General features: G+C 39.3%; 1 protein-coding gene across 1 annotated transcript in view; it reads left to right on the forward strand.

Annotated features, from left to right (window-relative positions):
- KLHL14 (kelch like family member 14) overlaps nucleotides 1–23,057 on the forward strand; it is a 76,984-nt gene that overhangs the window by 11,781 nt on the left and 42,146 nt on the right. Inside the window, exon 3 of the mRNA XM_038391179.2 lies at nucleotides 5,699–5,820. Within this exon, the coding sequence (XP_038247107.1) occupies nucleotides 5,699–5,820 (122 nt within the window). The remainder of the gene's footprint in view (nucleotides 1–5,698; nucleotides 5,821–23,057) is intronic.

Genomic DNA, 23,057 nt, shown 5'->3' on the forward strand with positions numbered 1-23,057 from the left:
TGTAAATGTGCTGTGAAAAGAGCTCTCAAAATGCCCATAAAGAGTAAAAAAGAGATTGATAAAGCCTCTGAACTTATTTTGTCTTTCCATCTAAACTGCAGAAGACAAAAAGCATCAAAGTAAACAATCTTCAGATGGCTCACATCTTGCATTAAAAGAGGTTGTATAGAACTTGGCAAGGTGGTTCTTTAGGGATTTATAGCAAATTCTGCAAGACCAATACCCTCATCCAAGAGGATGGCCACAACAGCAGAAGAAATTTGCAGTGCAGCAATCTGATTCTCTGTTTGGATTGTTGTTAGGCACTATGAACTGGACACTGTTCCATTCAGATGCATCTTTTTGGAAAAAAGTTTTCCAAGAACTGTCATGGACACTGTGGGCCAACCTAAACACTAGTGTGACTTCATTTAAACTAAGGAACTAATAACACCAGGGCTGAATGAGGCTGTATTTTTAACTTTTAGGTCAAATCTGAGCCTTAAAATAATTCTTTGTTTATACTGGTAACTAACTCAGCTCATTCTGCCAGTATCATTTTCTTAGGACTCTTACTACTTATTATTTTGAACAGTGCTAGGTTGGCCTATATAGGCCCCATTCAGAAAAGTACATAATTGACTTCAATGGGATTTAAACATGTGCATAAAGGTGATCGTGGCTTACTGAACACATTTTTTAGCTACTAATTTCTGTTCTTTGATTAACATAACCACCAATCTGGATCCCCCTAAACTGCATTTTTCTTCATTACTTTTAATAGCATATACAATATGTGTAAAGAGTTAAGATTGATATTTCTGGATTTTATTCCAATGTATTTTTAAACATTAATTAATATGAAGTTTTCATATTCAGTTTGGAATCTTTCAGACCTGGAATAGGTGGGGTTTTCCTTCCTTCCCCAACAGAGAGAATTCTGAACTGCTATCAGTAGCTACAAAGATGAGGAATGCCCAGCAGGGGGTGGTTAATCAGAAAAAATTAAATCAGCAAGGAAGATATTTTCCTTGGTATTGTTTTACTTTTACATGTGGATGGCAGGATTGCATAATTGCTTTGGATGGGCACTTGATGTCAGGACTTCTGAGTTCTCTACCTTTCTCTACCACTGCATAACCATGAGCAAGTCACTTAGACTATATCTATTTTACACACCACTGGCAGGGCAGCATGTAGGATATGTGAAACCTCATGCTGTTTTGAAAAGCAAGAAGCGTCCACAATGCAGTGGATAGCTACACGTGTCAGTGAAATACTCAGGCAGCAGGGAAAGGCTTCAGTAGGTTCCTGCTGGCAAAATCTTTCACTGCAGCAAGGAAACGGTCTGGCAGGAAGGAGGCACTGGGGAAACCCCCCCTGCCAAAGCTTTTCACTGCTGCCAGAGTCTTTACCTGCATCAAGGAAAGGCTCAGTAGCAGAGAGCTGCCTGGGCCTTTTTCCCTGCCTTCCTCCTGCCTCAGTCTTTCCCTACTGGTGAAGTCTGTTCCTGCTGAGGGGAAAGGTTCTAGCAGCAAGGAGGCAGCAGGACACTACAGTGCTAAAAATTACAGTGTAGATGGGAAGGTATGGCTTAGTTGAGCCATGCAGGGTATGTACTCATGTGCATATCCACACCCATCAGGCGTGTCTTCATTGTACTCGCCTAAGCCGTGTGTCACCGGCTCCACTGCAGTTATACCTGTGCTAGGGTGGCTACTGAACATGCCGCCAAAAGAAGAATGCTGTGTAGGCATGCCTTTCGGCTAAAATTTTCAACCTGTGAACGTAAAGTTAGCTTAGACTACTAAATCAGTGGCCAGGTTTTCAGAGATGCTGAGCACTTACAGCTTCCTTTGACATCAGTAGGAGTTACGGGAATTCAGCATCTTTGAAAATCAGTCCACTCATACAGGTGTTTAAAGATACAGATTTTTGTGTCTAACTTGAGACATCCAAGTTTTAAAATTTTGGCCTTAAAATATTTTTGCTAGATTTTACACATCCTGAAATAGGTAAAATAAATTCCACATGGCTTGGGGTTCTCTGAGTCTTAATTAAGGTTTATTAAGTGTTTTGAGTTTTTCATATAGAAGCAGATATCTCTGTGAAAATAATAATAATAATAATAATAATAATAATTAACAGGAGTATGTGTCTGCATCGGGTAGAATAGATCCTGTGGTGCCTGTGTATCAAAAAAACATTTACAGGAAAAGTTACTTAGAGTAGCATATATCAACTTTTAATACTACATAAGCATGCTTGCTACGGTCAACAACTTTTCAACCACCCCAAGTTGGGATCTTCTAGTATTAACTAAGTATCAGTGAATATAAATAGCCATATTAGTGTGAATGTGAACCACATCCTATTAGTATGTCATGTGACATACAATACTATGAAATATAGAATATAAAAAGAAAGTTTCAGTTGCAATCTGAAATGTTTCAGATGATAATTGCATATTATCAAAATAACAAATCAATAGCAATGTAATAGAGAAAATATCTCTCTTAGGGTTCTGCTAGCAATCACATGAGCTTTAGACTCTGCTTTTATCTTACTGTTTTTATTTAATTACATTAATGTTTGAAAATAGGTTACTGCCTATGAACAGTGAGATTTTTCACATATATCATGTTTTAATATGTGCATATAAGTTAACATTCTGCTGTAGTACTATTACTATATGTAATATCAAACATGGATAAAGTATGATCCAGTAAATAAAAATACATATTTCAAAACCTAGAATAGATGCATTTACTCCAAAGATCAGAAAAGCACCTTTGGATCTAGTCTACCAAGCCAATAAAGCTTTCTTTATAAAGAAATATAGACACTTGTATTTACCCAATACATTGGAATATTTCTGAACATAAATCAATTAAATAGTGCATGTTTTAGATAAAAAACATAGTAATTATCTGAAAGATCCAGATGCTTTTCCTCAAAAAGATCCTGGCTACTGAATTCATACGAACTTTTATAAAACTATTCTTATTTACCTCATTGACTAAAACATTTTACAAAAACATTTCTTTTATAGATGTGTCACTCCCTCTTCAGGATACTGTAAATATACAAATTGGGTTTTGTTTAAATAAAATTGAGGGTGGATTGCATGGTGCCAAAGTCTTGAAATTCAAAGTTAAGTCTGACATTTCATTTTGCACCTTAGCCATTAAACCTTATTTATTCATTGGTTTTTCACCATGCTGTGAGGAGAAAGGAGTTTATTAGATGAAAGCTGAAAACTGAAATATGTTCCTTTATCAACTAGATCTTACAAGAGCATTGTAAGTAGATCAATCAAGTAGAATTGATTGTGATATAACTATAACATATAACACAAGAGGGATGTAATAAACAATTTATTCTCTATCATTAGAGATGATCATGCATAACTAACTTATGTCTCCAGTTTTCTGTGCCACTAGTTCCATGTGCAGTCACAAAAAAAAAGAGTTTAGCATTCTCTTATGTTGCATATTTTCTGTCTACCATACTTTCATTAAACGTCTTTATTTGGAAGAACTGAACATCTCAGGGAATTGGTAATGCATATGGAAGCTTTGACAGCTAAGTCATAGTTTGAATCTGGTCCATTCTGGCAATGACTGTGAGCCAACTTGTGATCTCACTTACATATGGAGTCTAGCAGACTGGTAACAACCATCGTTTGACAATAAATAGAAGTTTTGGCGCATAGGCCAAGACTGAATTGTCAGGAAGACGGAATGACTTCCTCCAAATCAGGGTTCAAGCACATTGGTAAGACAGTGGAGAATCTTGCTCTGTCATGGTCCATGCTGTATAAATTCTGTACATAAAATGAGGGTTTCCATTTCCTGTGCTGTCAATTTGGCAACTTACAAAAGCCTTAGCTTTATTTATTCTGAAATTAATTTATCTGTTATAGTATCCCCATCTGTCTTTCTGATGTTGTCGTATTTCCCAAATATCTAGAACTATAATTGTACTCTGTGTAGCAACATATCACAGTACCATCCGAAAGGTTTGATTTGTAAGCTTAAAGTAGATGGAATCTCCCATTGTACATTCTCTCTCTGATTAAGATCAGGTGGGATAGCACATATCTAAAGGCAACAAATATTGAAAGAAAATCAAAACTTGCTAGAGTTTATTGTGCACAATTTTTAAATGGGATGCAGTATGAACATAAATGTAAATTAGTCTCTCAGACAATCACAGTCTTGCCAAATAATAATGTAAACTGTATTTTAAAAAAATAGTCAATGGACATCAGTGATAAGGCTCCCTCTACTGGAGTGTATTACTGATAATGGGGTTTCTATGCAGAGAGTTCACCCTATTGTTGTGAGTACAAAATTTAGTGATAATGGAGCTTGATTAATGGAGTTCTCTGGCTTTTCTTGCAAGGAATGTTCATTAAAAATATCTAAATTAGTGCCAATAACACTATTCTGCTCAACAAAGCAGTGGTGTATAGCAAGGGTGTATTATGGCAAACATGCTGTCCCTTATGGACAATAAATAGTATGGATGTGTTTTAAAATACTATATCACCATCATATATAGAATGAATTGTTATATCAGGGTTCTTTATTTATCATTTTCAGGCTTAGGGTGACTGATAGTCACTAAATATATACTTGAATTTCTATTAAAGCATCAGGACTCATCTGGGGGTCTAGGACTTCCTTCCCCTCTTCACATACAATTGTGCTAAATCCATTAACATTGCAAAGAAATGTACGTTCATCAGGTTTAGTGGTGGAGACCAGGGTGCATATAACCGCTTTTACTGCATATGAGACATTGCAGTCCTATTCTTAAGAACTGCCAAGCAGATTGGGAATCACGGTCATGGTTAATAGCAGCGAATTGCCAGTTCTTGATGGGTGGGTAGTCACTCCTTTCAGTGGTTGCCCCCTGGGGGAGAAGGTAGAAAAACAGAGAGCGGGAATTAGAGTGACTTTGCACAGTCGAGCAGATTCATGCCGCTGGATCAGTAGCAAGCATTGGCAGGGCTCCACTCTGGGGAGGCTCACAACAACATCACCGTCTCATTTTTACCAATTGGTGTTGCTATAGCCAGTGGTGCACAGGGGGAGAGCAAAGAAAATGGGGGGATGGAGGGGAGGGAATGGGAAAGCAGGAGTCTGGGCTAAATTAAACAAACAAAAAAGTACTTGTAAGTTAGCGTTTAACCCATAACCATTTGCCTGGTGCTACTAATTGTCCTAAACTGTAGTACTGGAAGTTGAGTGTGTGATTAAAGAGTTGGCTCACAAACTCTCTGCATAACCTTAATTTTTTCAAGGTTCTTTGAGTGTAGAATGGCTTATAATAATGATTTTGACTAATACGATTTTTGACATGCAACTTTAATGCTTAACCTTAGTACAACTCCAGAGCATTTCATGTGTATTCAGCTGTAAAGAGTGATGATTTAAAGGGATAATATAAGAAAAAGGTCGTTCTAGAATGAACCTCTAACAAATTGCATAAAGGAAGCTGCTTATTCCATGAGTAGAGGGATATGCAGCTTTTCTGATCATTTTTCTGCTTGGTTCAAAAAATTGTTGAGACATGATTGGGGAAAGAAATGCAAAAAATGAAATAGAAAACTGCAAGCAGTGAACATTCTTTTGATGGCTGTGATTTTGTTGCCACTAAAAATACTTTACAATAATGTAGTTATTCATCTTTTCTCTTGTTTTGGGTGAAGAATTCGCTCCAATAAGAAAATGCTGTTATTGGTCGGAGGATTGCCTCCCGGACCTGACCGGCTACCCAGCAATTTGGTTCAGTATTATGATGATGAAAAGAAGACATGGAAGATACTGACAAGTAAGTGGTTTATTTTTTGTAGAGTTGTCATGATGAATCTAAAACCATGGTTAATTAAATAAGACATTTTATTGATTTGTTTCCCTTCAGAGATTTGTTTATGTATCACAAGAGGTTTCACAATGGAGCAATAAATTGAGATTGCAGAAGATGCTAATTTTGTAATGGAATAGGCCTAAATTAAAACTGGCTTAAAATCATTCCAGTAAGTTTTTAAAGTAAACTTGCAAAGCTTTCATACCGCGACACATAGAAGCTCGTATTTTTAAAAAATAATGTGAAGTTGGAGGCAATTTCTCAGATTCAGATCTCTGGCCTTTTAGAACACATTTTCTTTTGTGTTTTGCAATTTTGTTTCCCTCTTCAGAATTTATGTCTTGTCCATAGTCATTAAAGGTAGTTTCCCCCATTGTCCTCTACATCCATTGCTTACAGCGTATTAGCGGTATGTATCAGCTACAGTAAATAGTGCTTAGAGGTTTTATGTACAGAATTTTTCACCCCACAAGTGTTTTGCCTTGAGCATTGAAATTTGGAATGTATTGTTATATTGGTTACAATTCCCAAACTAACTTGGTCATGGAATCAAATCAGTTTCTTGAATGCAGCAGGCTGTGTGTATATTAGCCCCCTTGTGGTTAGACTGGCTACAGCGGTCAATAAAACTAAATTTTAACCAAGGCAGTATAGATAAAATAATAAATGAACATAAATCAAAGCCATACTTCTTAAACTGGACAGCTAGTAAAACGTGGATTTCCTAATTGATATCCAGTTTTCACAGTGAAACATCTTTTACAAAATTCTGTACTTTTCTACAAAATCTTTTAATAGGATGAAGCCAAAATAGTATTTTGTTCATAAGACAAAGCAAAAGTAAAGATAGATGAGATGCAGTGCTTGAAATAATGCTTCTTCAAGATGGTTTACACACTGAAACTAAACTGGCATAATCTACGAACTACAACAAGAAGACTCCCTAGGTACCAATACTCTGAATTAGTAGTAGATGATGTTGTGTAAGAAAAGCAATATTAAAGAGAAGATATGATCTATAGTCTAGAAAAGTCTACATTTATCACTCCGTTCTGGTAGACATGTCAGTAATGACATTTCAACCATCAAAACTATGATGATACTGCCTTTTATCATGACAGGTTACTTTTAAGAAAAATCTGTAGTATAATAATAGTCAGTACAAACAATGTGTTTGTAAGACAGAAATAATCTATTTTTCTGATGTTGTTTTGTAAAATACAATACCTCACAGTGAGACACAAGTGAACTAGAGTTCTCTGTAGAGTAGGAGATTCCTGACTCAAGTTCTTGGCCTTCAACTGAATGGCTGATATTATTTCATTGTATATTCATTGCTAGGACCTGGTCAGTATCCTGAATATACTTGCAAATATACTTTGATAGGAATCAGAGTAGCAGCCGTGTTAGTCTGTATCCACAAAAAGAAAAGGAGTACTTGTGGCACCTTAGAGACTAACACATTTATTTGAGCATAAGCTTTCGTGAGCGACAGCTCACTTCATCGGATGGACTGAATGCATCCAATGAAGTGAGCTGTAGCTCACGAAAGCTTATGCTCAAATAAATTTGTTAGTCTCTAAGGTGCCACAAATACTCCTTTTCTTTTTATAGGAATGAAATTTGACAGCTGATTATTTAAATGGATACTATCCATTAGTTTAGGGGGAAAATTGAACCATACTAACATTATATGTATGTTCCGGTAAAGAACATTGTTCAGATTCTAAATTAATTGGCCCCAGTTCACACACAATGTAATTGAAATGACTGAATTTGAGTTACTCCATGGATGAATTTGGACTAGTATCTATTTTTTTAAAAATAATCATTCTGAACTTCAAGAAGTTTTTAAGAGTATTTTTGTGCAGTTTACCAAAATAAAGCATATTCTTTCCATTGCCCTCTAGCAAGCAGTTATCTGAGGGCTTGTCTACATGGAGTAGCAGTGTGCACTCACGTGATCCACAATAACTGGTCTGTGTAGACCCTGCTGGTGTGAATTCAAAGTTCCCTAGTGCATGCTAGGCTAGTACTTTTTGAAATCTAGTTTGGTGAGAGCAACCAGACTGTAAAACAAAACTGGATTTACACAGAGTGATTTGATTAGCAACACAGAGTGATCAGATTAGCAGAGTGATTGGATTACTACTGATGAGTTGTAACTCAGCTGTTGCATCCCCACTGCATTGCTAGCTCAAGCATCAGCCCCCCCTCCCCCACATCCCCCAGCAACTGATCTACCTTGAGCTTTAAAGCACTACTTAACTTGAGATAGAGATTTGTGTATGTGGACAGGTGTCCAATTAGGGGTAACACTCAAGTTATAACTCAAACTAACTGTGCTGTGAAGACATACCTTCTGTCATATTGGGAACACACACAAAAATCAATATTTGCACAGTGGAAACGTTCAAATGCAACAGGGACATCTTCTTAGAACATATTACAGATACCCCCTATTAATGAAAGGTAACAATTTAAAACCCTTTTGAAAGGTTGAAATAGCCATTAAGCTGTTTAAAATTCTATAACCCACCACCACCACCATTACCTAGTTCACCACAAAGCAACACAGGAACCAAGGGAAACAAGGAAATGCGAGTAGAATTTTTTTCCAGATCTCTCCATTAAAACATAAACTAACACTACAGAACAGTGGTACATAAACTTGAAGAGGAGGAGAGGAATATCGTAAGTGAATGGATTTGGAGAGAATCAGAAAGTAATCACAGCACAACACCCTGTCATTGCATTGCAGTCATGGTGTTGCATCAGCATGTGTAGTGGTGTTTAGTTATCACAATACAGTGCCAACCTATATTTGTTGCAGAAGTAGCATGAGCCAAATATTGCAGTGCAGTTCCAATACACTGTGCCATCTTTATTTTCTGTTGTAATATCTCTTTTATTCGTAACCCATAATCTGGGTTCTTAAAAATGGAATATTTCTCTGGCTCTCTCTCCCACCCCGTCCTAGTGCATAGTGTCTAGAAAAAAAGAATAGTTTTCCTATTTTTACCCCAATTCCTGACTGCTAGGGAGGGAGGAGAGGGTCCTCTTCTGTTTCTGTCTTACCAGCAGGACCAGTTCAGACAATGCTGCCCATCCCAGAGCCACAGGGCACCCCCAAGTCAAGACACCATCAATTGAAGTGAAAAATGTACTGCTCATTCTGCAGTGAACCATAGGGTGGAGTATGAGCTGCATCATGCTGACAGAGTGCTGTGATAAGCCCCATGGAGATTCAGGATTTCTACCTCTTTATCTCAACAATGGCTGAGATACAATGGATGTTCTTCCTTAACAGAAAACCTCCATCAGCGATTTTCCTAACATCCCTCATCCACTCACCAGAGGCCAAATTCCATGCTCATTTACACCAGTGTAAATCTTAAGAAATGCCACTGACTTCTGTAGAGTCACTTTGGATTTACACTGCTATAAATATGCACAGAATCTGGACCCTGGTTTGTCCATATTACTTATTCTCCCCTCCTCTCCCTTCATTCCTACCTGGGGCAGGTGAGGGTGGGAAGAGAAGATAGCAAATGAAATCCTGCAACTGGGAGACTATATCAAATGACTCAGGAAGAAGCTGCAGATATTCTTGAACTGGGCCTGTTAACCTGTTAGAGAGAGGTGGTTACCCTCACCCCTCAGAAACTGAGTAGCTTTTGCACCAGTCCATTTGCTCAGTGCTCCACGAGATGCCTTATGTGAGATACAAGTAGAGCAAGAATATCACCCATTGGAAACCACAGATGCACAAAACCCATGATACTCAGGGATATGAAAAGAGTTGCAGGTTGAGTACCACAGGTGTTGAGCATGAGAGCTTTGCAAAATAAAAAGTTTGCTTTGTTCACGCTAGATGACTAGATCTGTTGGCAAGGATTCTGCCCTCTTCTCTGTTCCTGGCTTCGCAAAGCAATTAATGCATCAGGACTAATGGGAGTAATTCTGAAGGTATCAGGAAAATAACTTACTTTTTTCGTAGGACCAGAAAAGGAGGGGAGACATGCACCCATTTCCCATTTTAATGTCATCCTTTATAAGCAAGAATGTTATGATTCATGGGCTCATTAGATTTTTTACAGTCCAGTATAATTGTGTATTTTCCTCCTTTCCCTGCTAGTACTCCTCTCAGAGAGGCTGTTTCTTAGGCTAGGAACAAAGGAGAGAGAGGGAAGTGTGGCGTTTTAAAATAATATATTGGCATCTAATTTTACCTTCAATGGGCTCAATTCTAATTTGAGATAAATAGATGCACAATGCTATATATCTTGAAATATTTGTTATTGCACATTCGTGTCCAAGCACAGTAAAAGATTTTACAAGCTACACGATAATGTGTAGTGAACACATTTAATACAGTAAACTATTCTTTGCTGAGTCACCCAGATTCTCTCACGTGTGCGCACATGCACACACACACGCTTTAAAGTAATTGGGTGTTATCTGTGTCTTATAGCAGCAATAGGCTACTACTGTTACCAGTAGCACTAGTTAATCTTGAACTGACAGGTGTTCGGTGGCCCCAATTAGCAGCAGAAGCATTGCCCTGCTGCTGGTGCTTCATCACTTAATACCCTCTCATTACTCCTTTAAACTGAGTAAACTACCTGGTGGGCACTGAAGATGATTCTTTCAGTATCACATCCCCATGCCTGCTGCTGCTGCTGCTGCTTATATTTTAATTATCAACCATAAAACCTGCCAGGAATCCCCTTGTTTAAGCCTAGCACCTTACTTTTTCTTTGTAACTGTAACATTTAAGATTGATTGAATTTTTAAAAATACCCAATGTTTCATTTGTTACAATTATTACAGTTTAATTTTAAGTTTCAAAAGCCAGAACCCATAAAGATTTTTTTTGTGTTCAGACTTGCGTAGTACTTCCAAAAAACCCTACTGCTAAGGCAATGATGTATTACTTTCACTTTCATTATATGTTTTTAATCAGAGCGTGACTTCACACTAGACAAAGCGATGCTTTATGCATGGTCTCACTTGTTTTTGCTAAAATCTTTTGACATGATTAATTTTTCTTTAATGCTTTTGTCTTGTTGTAATGGTAAGGATGATGGGTGTAAACCAGGGCAAAAATACTTGCTTTTCTATTGTAATACCTCTTAGCATTTAAAAAAAATCTTAGATGAAAGAAAAAAAAGATCAGAAGACTCTAGTCCAACTGGAATTAAATTTCTTGCTACCTGAACATAGACTATAAGAGATTAAAAAATGATGCAGTCATTGTTTTATTTTTATTTTTGTTATTTCTTGAATAGCAATATATTCATCTGCATGATGAAAAGTGATGAGAAGATGGTATCTTACAGATTTCTGGATATACAGTGAATCCTCCCTTTCAATGCAGGATTTTCTTCTTTAAAACATGAATGGATACAATATTAGGAAATGTTTCTGAAAGCTTAGAGGGCATATTCCATTCGGTATTAAACTGCAGCAGGGCTTTCTTTCACATCAGTACTTCTTTCTTCAATAACATGCTAACTGGAACTTTCATAGGAACAATCATACGGTTAAAACCACAAAGGGGATTTGATAAGCACTGAAAGTAGTGGCAAATACATCTGTGGGCAATAAAACATTTGCGCTCAATAAGTGTATCAGTTTGGGTTTTAAAACAATTTAATAATGAACATCCTTTGTCCAACCAAAGAGTAGTAACGTAGGTGAATGTAAGAAAGGGTGACAGTGAAGCATTCAGAAAGACATTGGATTGGAGAGTTTTATTTCTCTCTCTTTTGCAAAAGGACCAGTCCTTTCTTTCTTATTACCTCATCCTTATTTTAATTACCCTTCTGTTTTCTGCCCTACCATTTGATAGACTTACTTGTTTAGGGTTGCAACGTTTGGACCATTATACACAGAGAAGTGATGGACTGGGGACTTTTGAATATCCTGCTCTGTCCTGACTGAACCCATTCTTCCTTATTCCAACAGCCAATGATGGTTATTGTAGAGGGTATTGTATATTTGTTCTCCTCTGTGTCTATGACTCACTGATAATGATATACAACTAATCGCTTAGTTCATTCTGTGTACTCATATAAAAGTAGCCTTTCTTCTCCATCTTTCACCAGATCAGTTCCACTCTGCTGTTTTCAGTTCCACTCCAGGTTATGTCATCAGTGAGGTAACCTATGCTTCAAGTAATATAGTATGTGTTTTTACCATATTTTGATCTAGCAGGCTCTCCTTGGCCATTTGCCTCCACAGTCCAGCCCCTTTTTGCATCTGCCACTCTGGCTCATTCAGAATATAATTTAAATATGTCTCCTTTACTATAAACCTCCTTGGATGTTAAATAATAGTACTTTGCAATTATAAAGTCACTTTTAGTCCATGTCAGTAGTTCTAAAAGCACTTTTTAAAGCTGCACAAGCATTATTATTTCTCTATTTTTCAAAGAGGGAAACTGAGGCAAAGGGCAGTTAAATGACTTGCCCAAGTTCACACAGCAAAAGTCAGCATTAGAGAACCCAGGTCGCCTCACTCCCCAACCTATGCCATGTCCATTGGACAGTGCTGCTTTCCCTTCCCTTCTATGTTCCATGGCAGCTCACAGATATTTTGTTGCACCAACTTTTCCCACTCATGACAGTTTTTTTTCCTTCTTGGACTCACTAAGCATGGGATTCTCCAACCTTCTACTCTTTTGGAATGGATTTGAAGTGTTGATTCCCAGGGTAAGCCTTCTATTTGAGGGGTCACTAAAAGAGTTTCTTGGCCCTTGACATATTTGTAAACATTTGGCCACCTTTTCTTATGCATTCCTGAAAACTCCTCTTTTGTTTTTTCTTGCCCATGTTGATCACTTTTATAACATCAGTTGTGGCACTTGTCTCTCCATTTAAGATTCTTGGGAGACATTTTTAATTGTCGAAATGCCATTTGTGCCTTTAACCCCTCCCCTCCCCCCCGTAAATAAAGGAGTTCATCCACTATAGAGGTTTTGCTTTTTAAAAAATAAGGTTAGAGCAGTTTTGAGGACTTCTTTCTGCCAGAGGCTCCCCCCCACACACTTGATTTATAATTGAAAAAAACAATAAAAGGTGGTGGGGAGCAGGGATGAACTAAACCTCTTGACATGTCCTCAAGTTTGTATTTATCATTTACATGCATAAATCATACACATGTGTACATCAAAAATTTAGCTTGCTGAGCAATTCTTGGCAGCCCTGATAAATTTCAAATACCTTACTCCATTCATTCCGTAGTCTCAGACACCAGGGCTTCTGCTTCAGTGCTGTGTCGAGGTTGGTTGCAGCACTGCATTGAAAAGCTTGAGCAAGCATTGGCACATTACGAAGGCAGAAGCCTTGACACTCCCTGCTCGATGGTTTTAATAAATGTTTTGGAGATCTATAGACGTAGTGACCATCCCCCCCAAAACACACACACGCTGTCTCTCCTCAATAAATAAATGCAATAATTACATTAAATGCCACTGTTTTAGTATAAATTCCTTCTGTTTGTTCCATCCATATATTTAGCTCATTTTTAAAAGGTTCAAAACAGCAGAGCACAAACATGAAAGAAGAGACACAAATACTTAGAAAAGCTCATATGAAGGGAGTCTGAACTTGGGAGTCTTATTTGATGTGACCAAGCAAATTTCCAACAGGTGAGAGGTTTAGTGACAATATAGCTGTGAGAAGCATGAAGACAGTAAGGAGTAATTTTTGTGTGTGATAGGTTAGCCACAGAACTCTCATTCTGAGCATGATGCATAGGAATTCAACCATGCAACTCCCATTAATGATGCATGCCTGCATATCTAAGAACAATATGGAGCTCTGAGAATGAGTGAGTGAAAATACAGCAAGTTGTCAAAATTCATGCTCTATTTGTATATTAAATATTTTTCTCTCCTGCAGTACCATTTGAAATAATTTCCGAGAAATGTCAGCACTCTCCCTTGAGCCTAGGTATTTGTCTTTTCGATTATACTATTCTTAGCTACTGCTTTTACACTGATGGTATTCAACTGTTCTTATCTTGAACAGATAGTGCCTGGCTTGACCAAGTAACCTTGTGGCTTCATTTCATCTTCTGTCAGCTAAAAGCCTCAAAGACAAAAATGCTTCTCTTAGGCAAGCAAAGCATCCTCCAATAACTCAGTTCCTTCTGTTTATCTTCTTGACTCAGACCTTCTGTTTGTCTCCCCTATTCATAATCTTGGCACTGTCCTTGACTCTGGACTTTCCATCTCTTCCCGTATTCCATGTGTCATCGTATCTTGCTGTCACCACCTCTACAACATTGCCTATATATACCATTGCCGCAACTCCATCTCTATCCATGGTTTCATCTCCTCTTGATTACTATATCCCCCTTCTCTATGGCCTTCTGAACTCCTAGCCCTCCAAACTCCAGCATGTATGGAATGCTGCTGCTTTCCTTCTCAGATGTACAAAGAAGTGTGAACCACCTCCATACACAGAAATTCCCTTGCCATCTCATCATTTCAAGATATAATTCAAAATGACTATCCTTGGGTCAGATGCACTACCTACGCTCAGCCATGAATTGTCAAGCCCTGAGTGGTGGAAAGTCAATCTGGAGCAAAGCTAAGGACACAATCTGCTTGCAATCTTTCCTTAATTGGTAGAGAGGAGGAACTCAGAGATGATTGGCGCAGCCCAGAAAGCGAGGAGATCCAGCTGGTAGGTAGATGGGTCTTAGAAAATCAGGAGGTATGCTTATTTAGCATGTTTCTATGGTAGGCTCTGTTGGCAGGCTTCTATGGAGCCTTGTTCAAAATTTAAAGCTGCTGACTCCTGGAGGTACTGCTATCTGCCTGGAAGTAAATCAAGACCCTTGTTGTAAAATCCTTCTTGGACTATCTCCAGCCTCACAGACCTGATATGCTTCCAACTCCATTTACTCATCTAGCACTGGGTTCTCTTTAACAGTCTGGATGCTGTTTGTGGGAGAATCTTCTCTGCAGTTCCAGCTATCTGGAACAGCCTTCTTGCAAAATTGTGTTGTATTGAATGAATAGTATCCTCACTGCAAACATGGTTTTTGGTTTCTTGCATGACTTCAGGTAAAATTAATGTGTTTATTCTTATCTAGTTGCACTGGAATTCACATAGCATTAATGGGAGTGAGGCATGTATTGAGATGAAAATGAACTCTAGTGTGTTTCTAGTTGTTTGCTTCAAAAAGTATTCCTTTTGTTTCTGTATCTATTGTGATATTTTTGATTTTGTACAAATGGGTTACAGACAGGATGGTGAAGTTCCTATAGCTGAGCAAAAATATTCTCATCACAAGAAACTCTCACCAAAATAATTCCATTTTTTCAAGCCAGTGAAACACTATTCAGACTTTTTTCAACATTTTTTTCAGAAAACAAAAGACAGCTTCCTTTTGAAGGGTGGGAAACTGTCATTTTAATACACAACATTTGCAAAGTGGATTTTGATAACTTGTCTTAGCTTTTTTAGTTTCACAGGTAGCATTAATGGTGAAAGGTGAAAATATTAAATTCCCAGCCATTGTTGTCTTCTTCGTTGGTCCTGTTCCTTGTTTGACTCTGCTGGGTTATCATATGTGGAATGTAGCTCTCTTCTTTTTCTTGTTCAGGATCCTTTTTATTAAGATTCATATTTTTATTTTGTTGATTTCTATTTAGGTCAGGTCTGAAATGTTATCAAATATAAAAGGCCCTATTTTTGATTATCATTTTGTTTTAAAATTTTCAGGGAACATATTGGTGTTTATTACAAACATTAAAAAAACAGGTGAAAATCAGTGCCAGAAATTAATTTCACAGTTTTCTGGGTAAATAAATATTGAGAGACCAGAGGACAGAAAAAAAGCCACAAATAAGGGAAAGTAAAAGCAATTTAATGCTGTGGTTTATTTCATGAACTGTACATTAACATTATGTACATGCATTGGCGTGTGTGTGTATTCAACTACATTGTCTTACTTAAACAGACAGCCTCACATTTGCACTTAGATTAATTTATTAACATAAACCCATCTGTCTATTAATATATTGGATTTTCTTAACATAATCAGTATTTTCATGTATTTGAGTGGTCCAAAATTCAGGTGAAAATCAGTATAAAATGCATAATAAACCCCAGCATTTTTTTGTAAAAAATCAGTAAAAACTGAAAACAAAAGCCTTAAAAATACATGTGTGAGGGTTTATTTCTATAAGAAGAATGATGTCATAAGCATAAATGTTATATCAATTATTACTTTTTTATATGAATACCAGCGTAAATATCTGCATAAATTAGTTAACATGTTTTTCTCAGGGCAGCTTTATTTTTGTGTACTCATCATTCTTTTTCTGACTCCACTCCCATTTGGGATTGTGCACCTGTGGGGTGTGTAACTGAGAGGTGTCCACTCTCCCTGAGGAAAAAAGTGTTAATGAACTGAATTATAATATATTAACCTTAAAAAGGCATTTTGCCCTAGTGCACAGAAACCCTGCATAACTGAAACATATAATTTTAAACAAGCCAGGCCCTAAGAATGCCACAATGGATGTGATGTTGACAGGAGCTCATAATTCATGCATATGAATTACATCTGAATATCAGGAAAATCACTCTGATACTGAGCTCTATTAGATTGTAGAATCGTTTCCCTTGGGAAATAATGGAAGTCCCATGACTTTAGTTGTTTAAAACCAGCCAGACCACTAGAAAAGGTCCAGCTGTTGGCCTAATCACAGTCTTTTTTCTTTTTTTCTTTTTTTCCCATTGCTTTGGAAATGTGCCAGCCTGACTGCATAGGAGACTGAAGTCCTCATTTCATTCACAGAACAGAAATAGCAAAGGTGGTTGTAGTGCAAGCTTCCTACACTGTCCCTGTAATGCGACTCACCTTCTTTGTGAATAGGCCCAGGTCTACAATAGAAGCGCTTTGTCAATGTAAAGCCCCCCAATGTGGATGCAACTTATATGGGCAAAGCTGTGCTTTTGCCAGTATAGTTTATTCCAGTTCCTCCCAAGTCATACATGCTGTGCTGGCCAAAGTGTCCACTGAAGTCATTTGGGAGTCTTTTCATTGACTTCAGCAGCCTTTGGGTTAGGCATGGGGAGTGAATAGGCAGACCATGGGACAAATCCGGACTGCCAGATGCTTTTGAATGAACTACAAAATCTTTTTATTTACATATTCTTATCATTATTGTTATTGTGGTGTGAAAAATGTTTCTTTGGAGTCTGGACCTTGACCAAGAAATTTGGACCTTGAAAAAAAAATTGATTACCCCGGCTAGGCCATCAGTCCTTGGGGTTTGTCTGAGTCTGTCAACAAGAATGCCAATTAAGGATAATTGTGGTATTTGTGGGGAGGGGGCAGAGGAGCTGAGAGGGTTATGTGAACTCTTGACCACTAGGAATTAGCCTGAGAATACCAACATGTTTCACTTAGCCCACCAAATAGCCATAAACTACTAATGACTTTCTGTGTGGCTTCAGCTTTCAGTAGCCATTTATCTATGAATGCAGTGTTCTAAAATTTCCCTTTTTATAACAAATAAAGTATTTAATTCACATACTTTGGCTTTCATTAAAAAAGTAAACGTGAGATGGGTAAGGGTTAAGCACTATTAAGCAAATCACATTTATAGTATTGTAAGGTAAAAAAGTGAATATTTTAAGTGAAAATATTGAGGTGGCTGAAGCTTCCAATGGCTTCTCACCTACACCTAAACCTTTATTTTGAATGTTCAAATGGTTTTTCTTCAAAAAAGTAAACTGGAAGAATTGCAAATGCCCTGATTTGGGTCAAGCAAGAAAGGAGGATGTTGGAAGAGCACTGTTTCTGGATCAGCAGGTTCAGAGGATCATGTCCAGGAATAGTTTGTTAAAATATATTCAGATGATATTATTTAAAATGTGCTTTTCATTTCCCATTGAAATAACATGAAAGGCATTTTACATGACTTCAGACCTTTGCCAGATCCAAAAAGATTGGCTTTCTGGTTGAATAGCTACGGACTATTGGAAAAAATATCCAAAGGCCATGGAACCATTTTCTGTCCTCAGTCATACCCATGCAGCCTCACTGAAGTCAATGGCATTGTGTGCATGTAACTGATGGCAGAATTTGACTCATGAGCTTGTCCTATGGTTGAGGTAAAATTGAAAGGAAATCGTTATTACTAAAACATAAAACCATATATAACCAAAAGCAGAAAAATGTTTGTGCATGATGGCCCCAGTTGTGCCACAGTCTATGGCTATTTAAACTTAGCTTAAGTACTTCGCTAAATAGTGGTCTATAATTGTTTGTATGCCATTGTGCATTTAGATAGGACAGAGTTTATCTGCATTACCCCCAGATGACTGAAATTGTTTTTTAAAAACCAACAACATGGTAGCCAATACTACAGCACTGTCTCCCAGCTATATTACCCCAATGTATGCACAAGCTCATTTAAACTTCATTTTATTCAGTAGAATTATAGTTGTTGGAATAAATAGTGCTGTTACTGGCACCCATCAATTTTTGCCTAAGCAGAGAACTACACCCCTTTGCAAAAAGCCCATACAAGGCCCTATGTAGCACTTAAGCCTTTAGTGTTTTGTGGGCGTTTTGCGGGGGGGAATTTCATCAATTGAGAACAGATAGAACAGTGGCTCTCAGCCTTTCCAGACTACTATACCCCTTTCTGAAGTCTGATTTGTCTTGCATACCCCCAGTTTCACCTCACTTAAAAACTACTTGCTTACAAAATCAAACATAAAAATCAAAAATGTCACAGCACACTATTACTGAAAAATGGCTTACTTACTCATTTTTACCATATAATTATAAATCAATTGGAATATAAATATTGTACTAACATTTCAGTGTATAGTATATAGAGCAGTATAAACAACTTATTGTCTGTATGAAATTTTTGTTTGTACCGATTTCACTAGTACTTTTTATGTCTTGTAAAACTAGGGAAATATCTAGATGAGTTGATGTTCCCCCTGGAAGATCTCTGCTTATCCCCAGATTGAAAACCTCTAGTTGAAAACCACCGTAATAGAAGCAGCAGCAATCATTCTCCCCTCTGTTCACAGAATGTTTTTAGCCAAGCCACAGAACTCCCAAGAATGAACATTTAAATGTTCTGAAATTAGATTTTTCTTAACTCAAAGATTTGTAATGGCAATAAAGCCCTTCCTTAATGTCCCCTTGTCTGGGGGAATTGTTTGGCTTCACCCCAGCTGCTTCATTTCAACAGCCAGGCCTTCGCTCACAGAAAAAGGACCACTATGGTAGGCTTTCTTCCTATAATACAGCCTGCTTGAAATGGTTGCAGCTGTTTAAGAGCTCTCACTTGAGATTTTTAATATAGGAAACACAGTGATAATCTATAATATCATATGGAAAAGTCCTGCAGAATTACATAGGCATAAAATCAATAATGTTCTATAGAACTTTGAATAGTTCTTTAAAAAAACTACAGAATTGATTAGATAATGCTAATCTTTCCATAGATTTTTAATCATCCTATAGAATTTAATAGAAAACAATTTTCTCTAGAAAAATCCTCGTCTTCTAGTAATTTCTATAGAAATTTTCCCTAAGGGTTGGTCACTTAATCATATAGCACTGAAGGTATTTGCTTGTGTTTGTCATGCAAAGTCATCAGTCACCCTTTGTCATATATAGAATGTTTTAGCCATATAAAAGACTGGATAGCATGGAAGGGGGAGGATCATTGCAGCGTTCCCCAATCATTACATAGGAGTTGTGAAGTGCAGTTCCTATGGATCAGTGGGATGCTGGAGCTGTCCCTATAGACACTCTATGCCATCAGTGGCTCTGATTCCAGTTCCTGTGGATCTGATGGCAGGGAGAACATGATCTTTCTGATTAAGGCCAAAGTACCTGTATTGTGTAAGCAAAGCTGTAATACCACACCAACACAGTAAAGGTATAAATATGACTCAGAATTACACAGGGCTCTTTGGACATGACACATTTCAGTTATAATAAACTTGTGTCTGGTTTTTGAATGTCTAAGGGAGATATGAAAAACTGAAAGAAGTGAAAGTTACCCCTTTCTTTGAAAGGCAACAACTAGAATTAATTCTGAGTAGGCAGGAAATGCTGATCCAGAATATGAGTGTCACGGTAGAAAATATTAGTGAACGAATACTGCACTAGAGCAAGACTCTCAGTTACTTCAGTCAGAGTAAAACAAAGCCCTTAGTGGGTAAGAGAGGGAAAGCGTTTGACCCTATGCAACTTAGCAGTGATTTATGATGATTCATGGGAGTTTCACCAGGGATAAATAGCTGGAGGCCTGGAAAGAGCCACTTTGACTAACAGTTTTGGAAGTTGTTTTGAAAAGCCTTTGGAACCGGGACTGTCTCTTTCTATGTGTTTGTACAGCACCTAGCATAGCTGAGTCCCGGTCTTGATCAGAGCCATTGTAATAAAAGACAGTTACTGTTTGCGAGTACATAGTTTAAACCCAGAAAGGCTGTATTTTTCATTAGTTGGAAAGGCTGATGTGCTGAAAATAGACTTCATTTACTGATAAGCACTGAAAGGATGGGCGGCGGGTATAATAGACCAGGGAAGGCTAAGCTGCCACTGACTCGCAACCGGACACCTGGGCTGTGGTGGCCCCGCTTCTTCCCCTCCCAGTTCCGCCCTTTCCCCAAGATCCCCACCACCTGCTGCTGCTGCCTGCTTAGTAAGTCTTCCTCCTCTCCTTCTCTCCAGAGGTTCCAGCCGCTCGCAGTGTCCCTCCTCTCTCCACTTCCCTGTGGGGGCAGGGGACGGAGGAGTGACATGGCGAGCCAGCAGCAAGCGGTGGGGGGGTGAAGAGGCAAGCAGCGTGGGTCTTGCTGCGGGTGGAGGGATGAGGAGGTGAGCAGCGGGCAGGTGTGGGAGTGAGAAGGCAAGCGGCAGGCAGGCGCGGGGGTGAGGAGGTGAGTGGTGGGTGGGCAGGGGGGTGAGGAGGTGAGTGGCGGCTGGCAGGAGTCTCACTGCAGGCAAGGGAGGTCGGGCGGGGGGTGAGGAGGTGAGCAGCGGACAGGCATGGGAGTGAGAAGCCGAGCAACTGGCAGGCGTGGGGGTGAGGAGGGGAGTGGTGGGTGGGTCAGGGGGAAAGGAGGCAAGTGGTAGGCTGGTGGGGGTCTTGCTGGAGGCAGGGGAGGTCTGGCAGAGAGTGAGGAGGCAAGCCGTGGGCAAATGCCTGGGTGAGGAGGTGAGCAGCAGGAGGGCAGGGGGGTGAGGAGGTGGGTGGGGGTCTCAAAGCCGGTGGGGGAGTGAAGAGGGACCCAGTGAGCCAGCGGCAGGCAAGGGGGTCTTGCGGCGGGGGGCATATCTGTCGGGGGAGTGAGGAGGGACGCAGAAAATGGCAGGAAGGGGCGTCTCGTGGCGCAGGGACCTGAGGAGGGATGAGGCAGGGGAGTCTTGCCATGGGTGGGGGCGATGAGGAGGGACTTGGCAGCAGGGGGTTGCTGAGTGTGACGGGAGCCGAGCGGAGGCAGGGCAAGGGTGGAGTCTGGGCGGGACAAAGGGTGGAGGAGGCGGGACAGGGAGCTAGCTTCCCTCAGGGGAAGCTTCACCCGCCGCCCATGACTGAAAGGGTTAATGGAACTATATTCAGTTTAATGAGACACAGTTACCCCTGGTGTCACTGCATTGAAATCAATCTGCAAAGGGCAACTTCAGTCTATTAGAAACCTGAATGGTTCCTATTCAACACTACTTTACATTAGTGGCATTCTTGAAGTCCTGAAGCTGATGATCCAGCACTTTGCCTGCCTCTCCATATACCATGGACATTCATATCAATCTTCTGGAAGTCTTGGGACTGTTTTTGTGTAGTACAGATGAACCAAATTTTGTAACAAAGAAGTCTCTTCAGCTTCTTCGCAGTTCATTTCGGGTATTAGACTCCACTATCGGAAACCTACTGACCGCTATTCCTACCTACATGCCTCTAGCTTTCATCCAGATCATACCACTCGATCCATTGTCTACAGCCAAGCGCTACGATATAACCGCATTTGCTCCAACCCCTCAGACAGAGACAAACACCTACAAGATCTCTATCATGTATTCCTACAACTACAATACCCACCTGCTGAAGTGAAGAAACAGATTGACAGAGCCAGAAGAGTACCCAGAAGTCACCTACTACAGGACAGGCCCAACAAAGAAAACAACAGAACGCCACTAGCCATCACCTTCAGCCCCCAACTAAAACCTCTCCAACGCATCATCAAGGATCTACAACCTATCCTGAAGGACGACCCATCACTCTCACAGATCTTGGGAGACAGACCAGTCCTTGCTTACAGACAGCCCCCCAAGCAAATACTCACCAGCAACCACACACCACACAACAGAACCACTAACCTAGGAACCTATCCTTGCAACAAAGCCCGTTGCCAACTCTGTCCACATATCTATTCAGGGGATACCATCATAGGGCCTAATCACATCAGCCACACTATCAGAGGCTCGTTCACCTGCGCATCTACCAATGTGATATATGCCATCATGTGCCAGCAATGCCCCTCTGCCATGTACATTGGCCAAACTGGACAGTCTCTACGTAAAAGAATGAATGGACACAAATCAGACGTCAAGAATTATAACATTCAAAAACCAGTTGGAGAACACTTCAATCTCTCTGGTCACTCGATCACAGACCTAAGAGTGGCTATACTTCAACAAAAAAGCTTCAGAAACAGACTCCAACGAGAGACTGCTGAATTGGAATTAATTTGCAAACTGGATACAATTAACTTAGGCTTGAATAGAGACTGGGAATGGATGAGTCATTACACAAAGTAAAACTATTTCCCCATGGTATTTCTCCCCCCCCCCCCCGCCCCCACTGTTCCTCTGATATTCTTGTTAACTGCTGGAATTAGCCTACCTTGCTTGTCACCATGAAAGGTTTTCCTCCTTTCTCCCCCCCCCCCCGCCCCCCCCTGCTGCTGGTGATGGCTTATCTTAAGTGATCACTCTCCTTACAGTGTGTATGATAAACCCATTGTTTCATGTTCTGTGTGTGTGTGTGTGTGTGTGTGTGTGTGTGTGTATATATAAATCTCTCCTCTGCTTTTTCCACCAAATGCATCCGATGAAGTGAGCTGTAGCTCACGAAAGCTTATGCTCTAATAAATTTGTTAGTCTCTAAGGTGCCACAAGTACTCCTTTTCTCACTG

Source organism: Dermochelys coriacea, chromosome 2 (genome assembly GCF_009764565.3).
Source record: "Dermochelys coriacea isolate rDerCor1 chromosome 2, rDerCor1.pri.v4, whole genome shotgun sequence".
In the NCBI taxonomy this organism is placed as follows: domain Eukaryota; kingdom Metazoa; phylum Chordata; order Testudines; family Dermochelyidae; genus Dermochelys; species Dermochelys coriacea.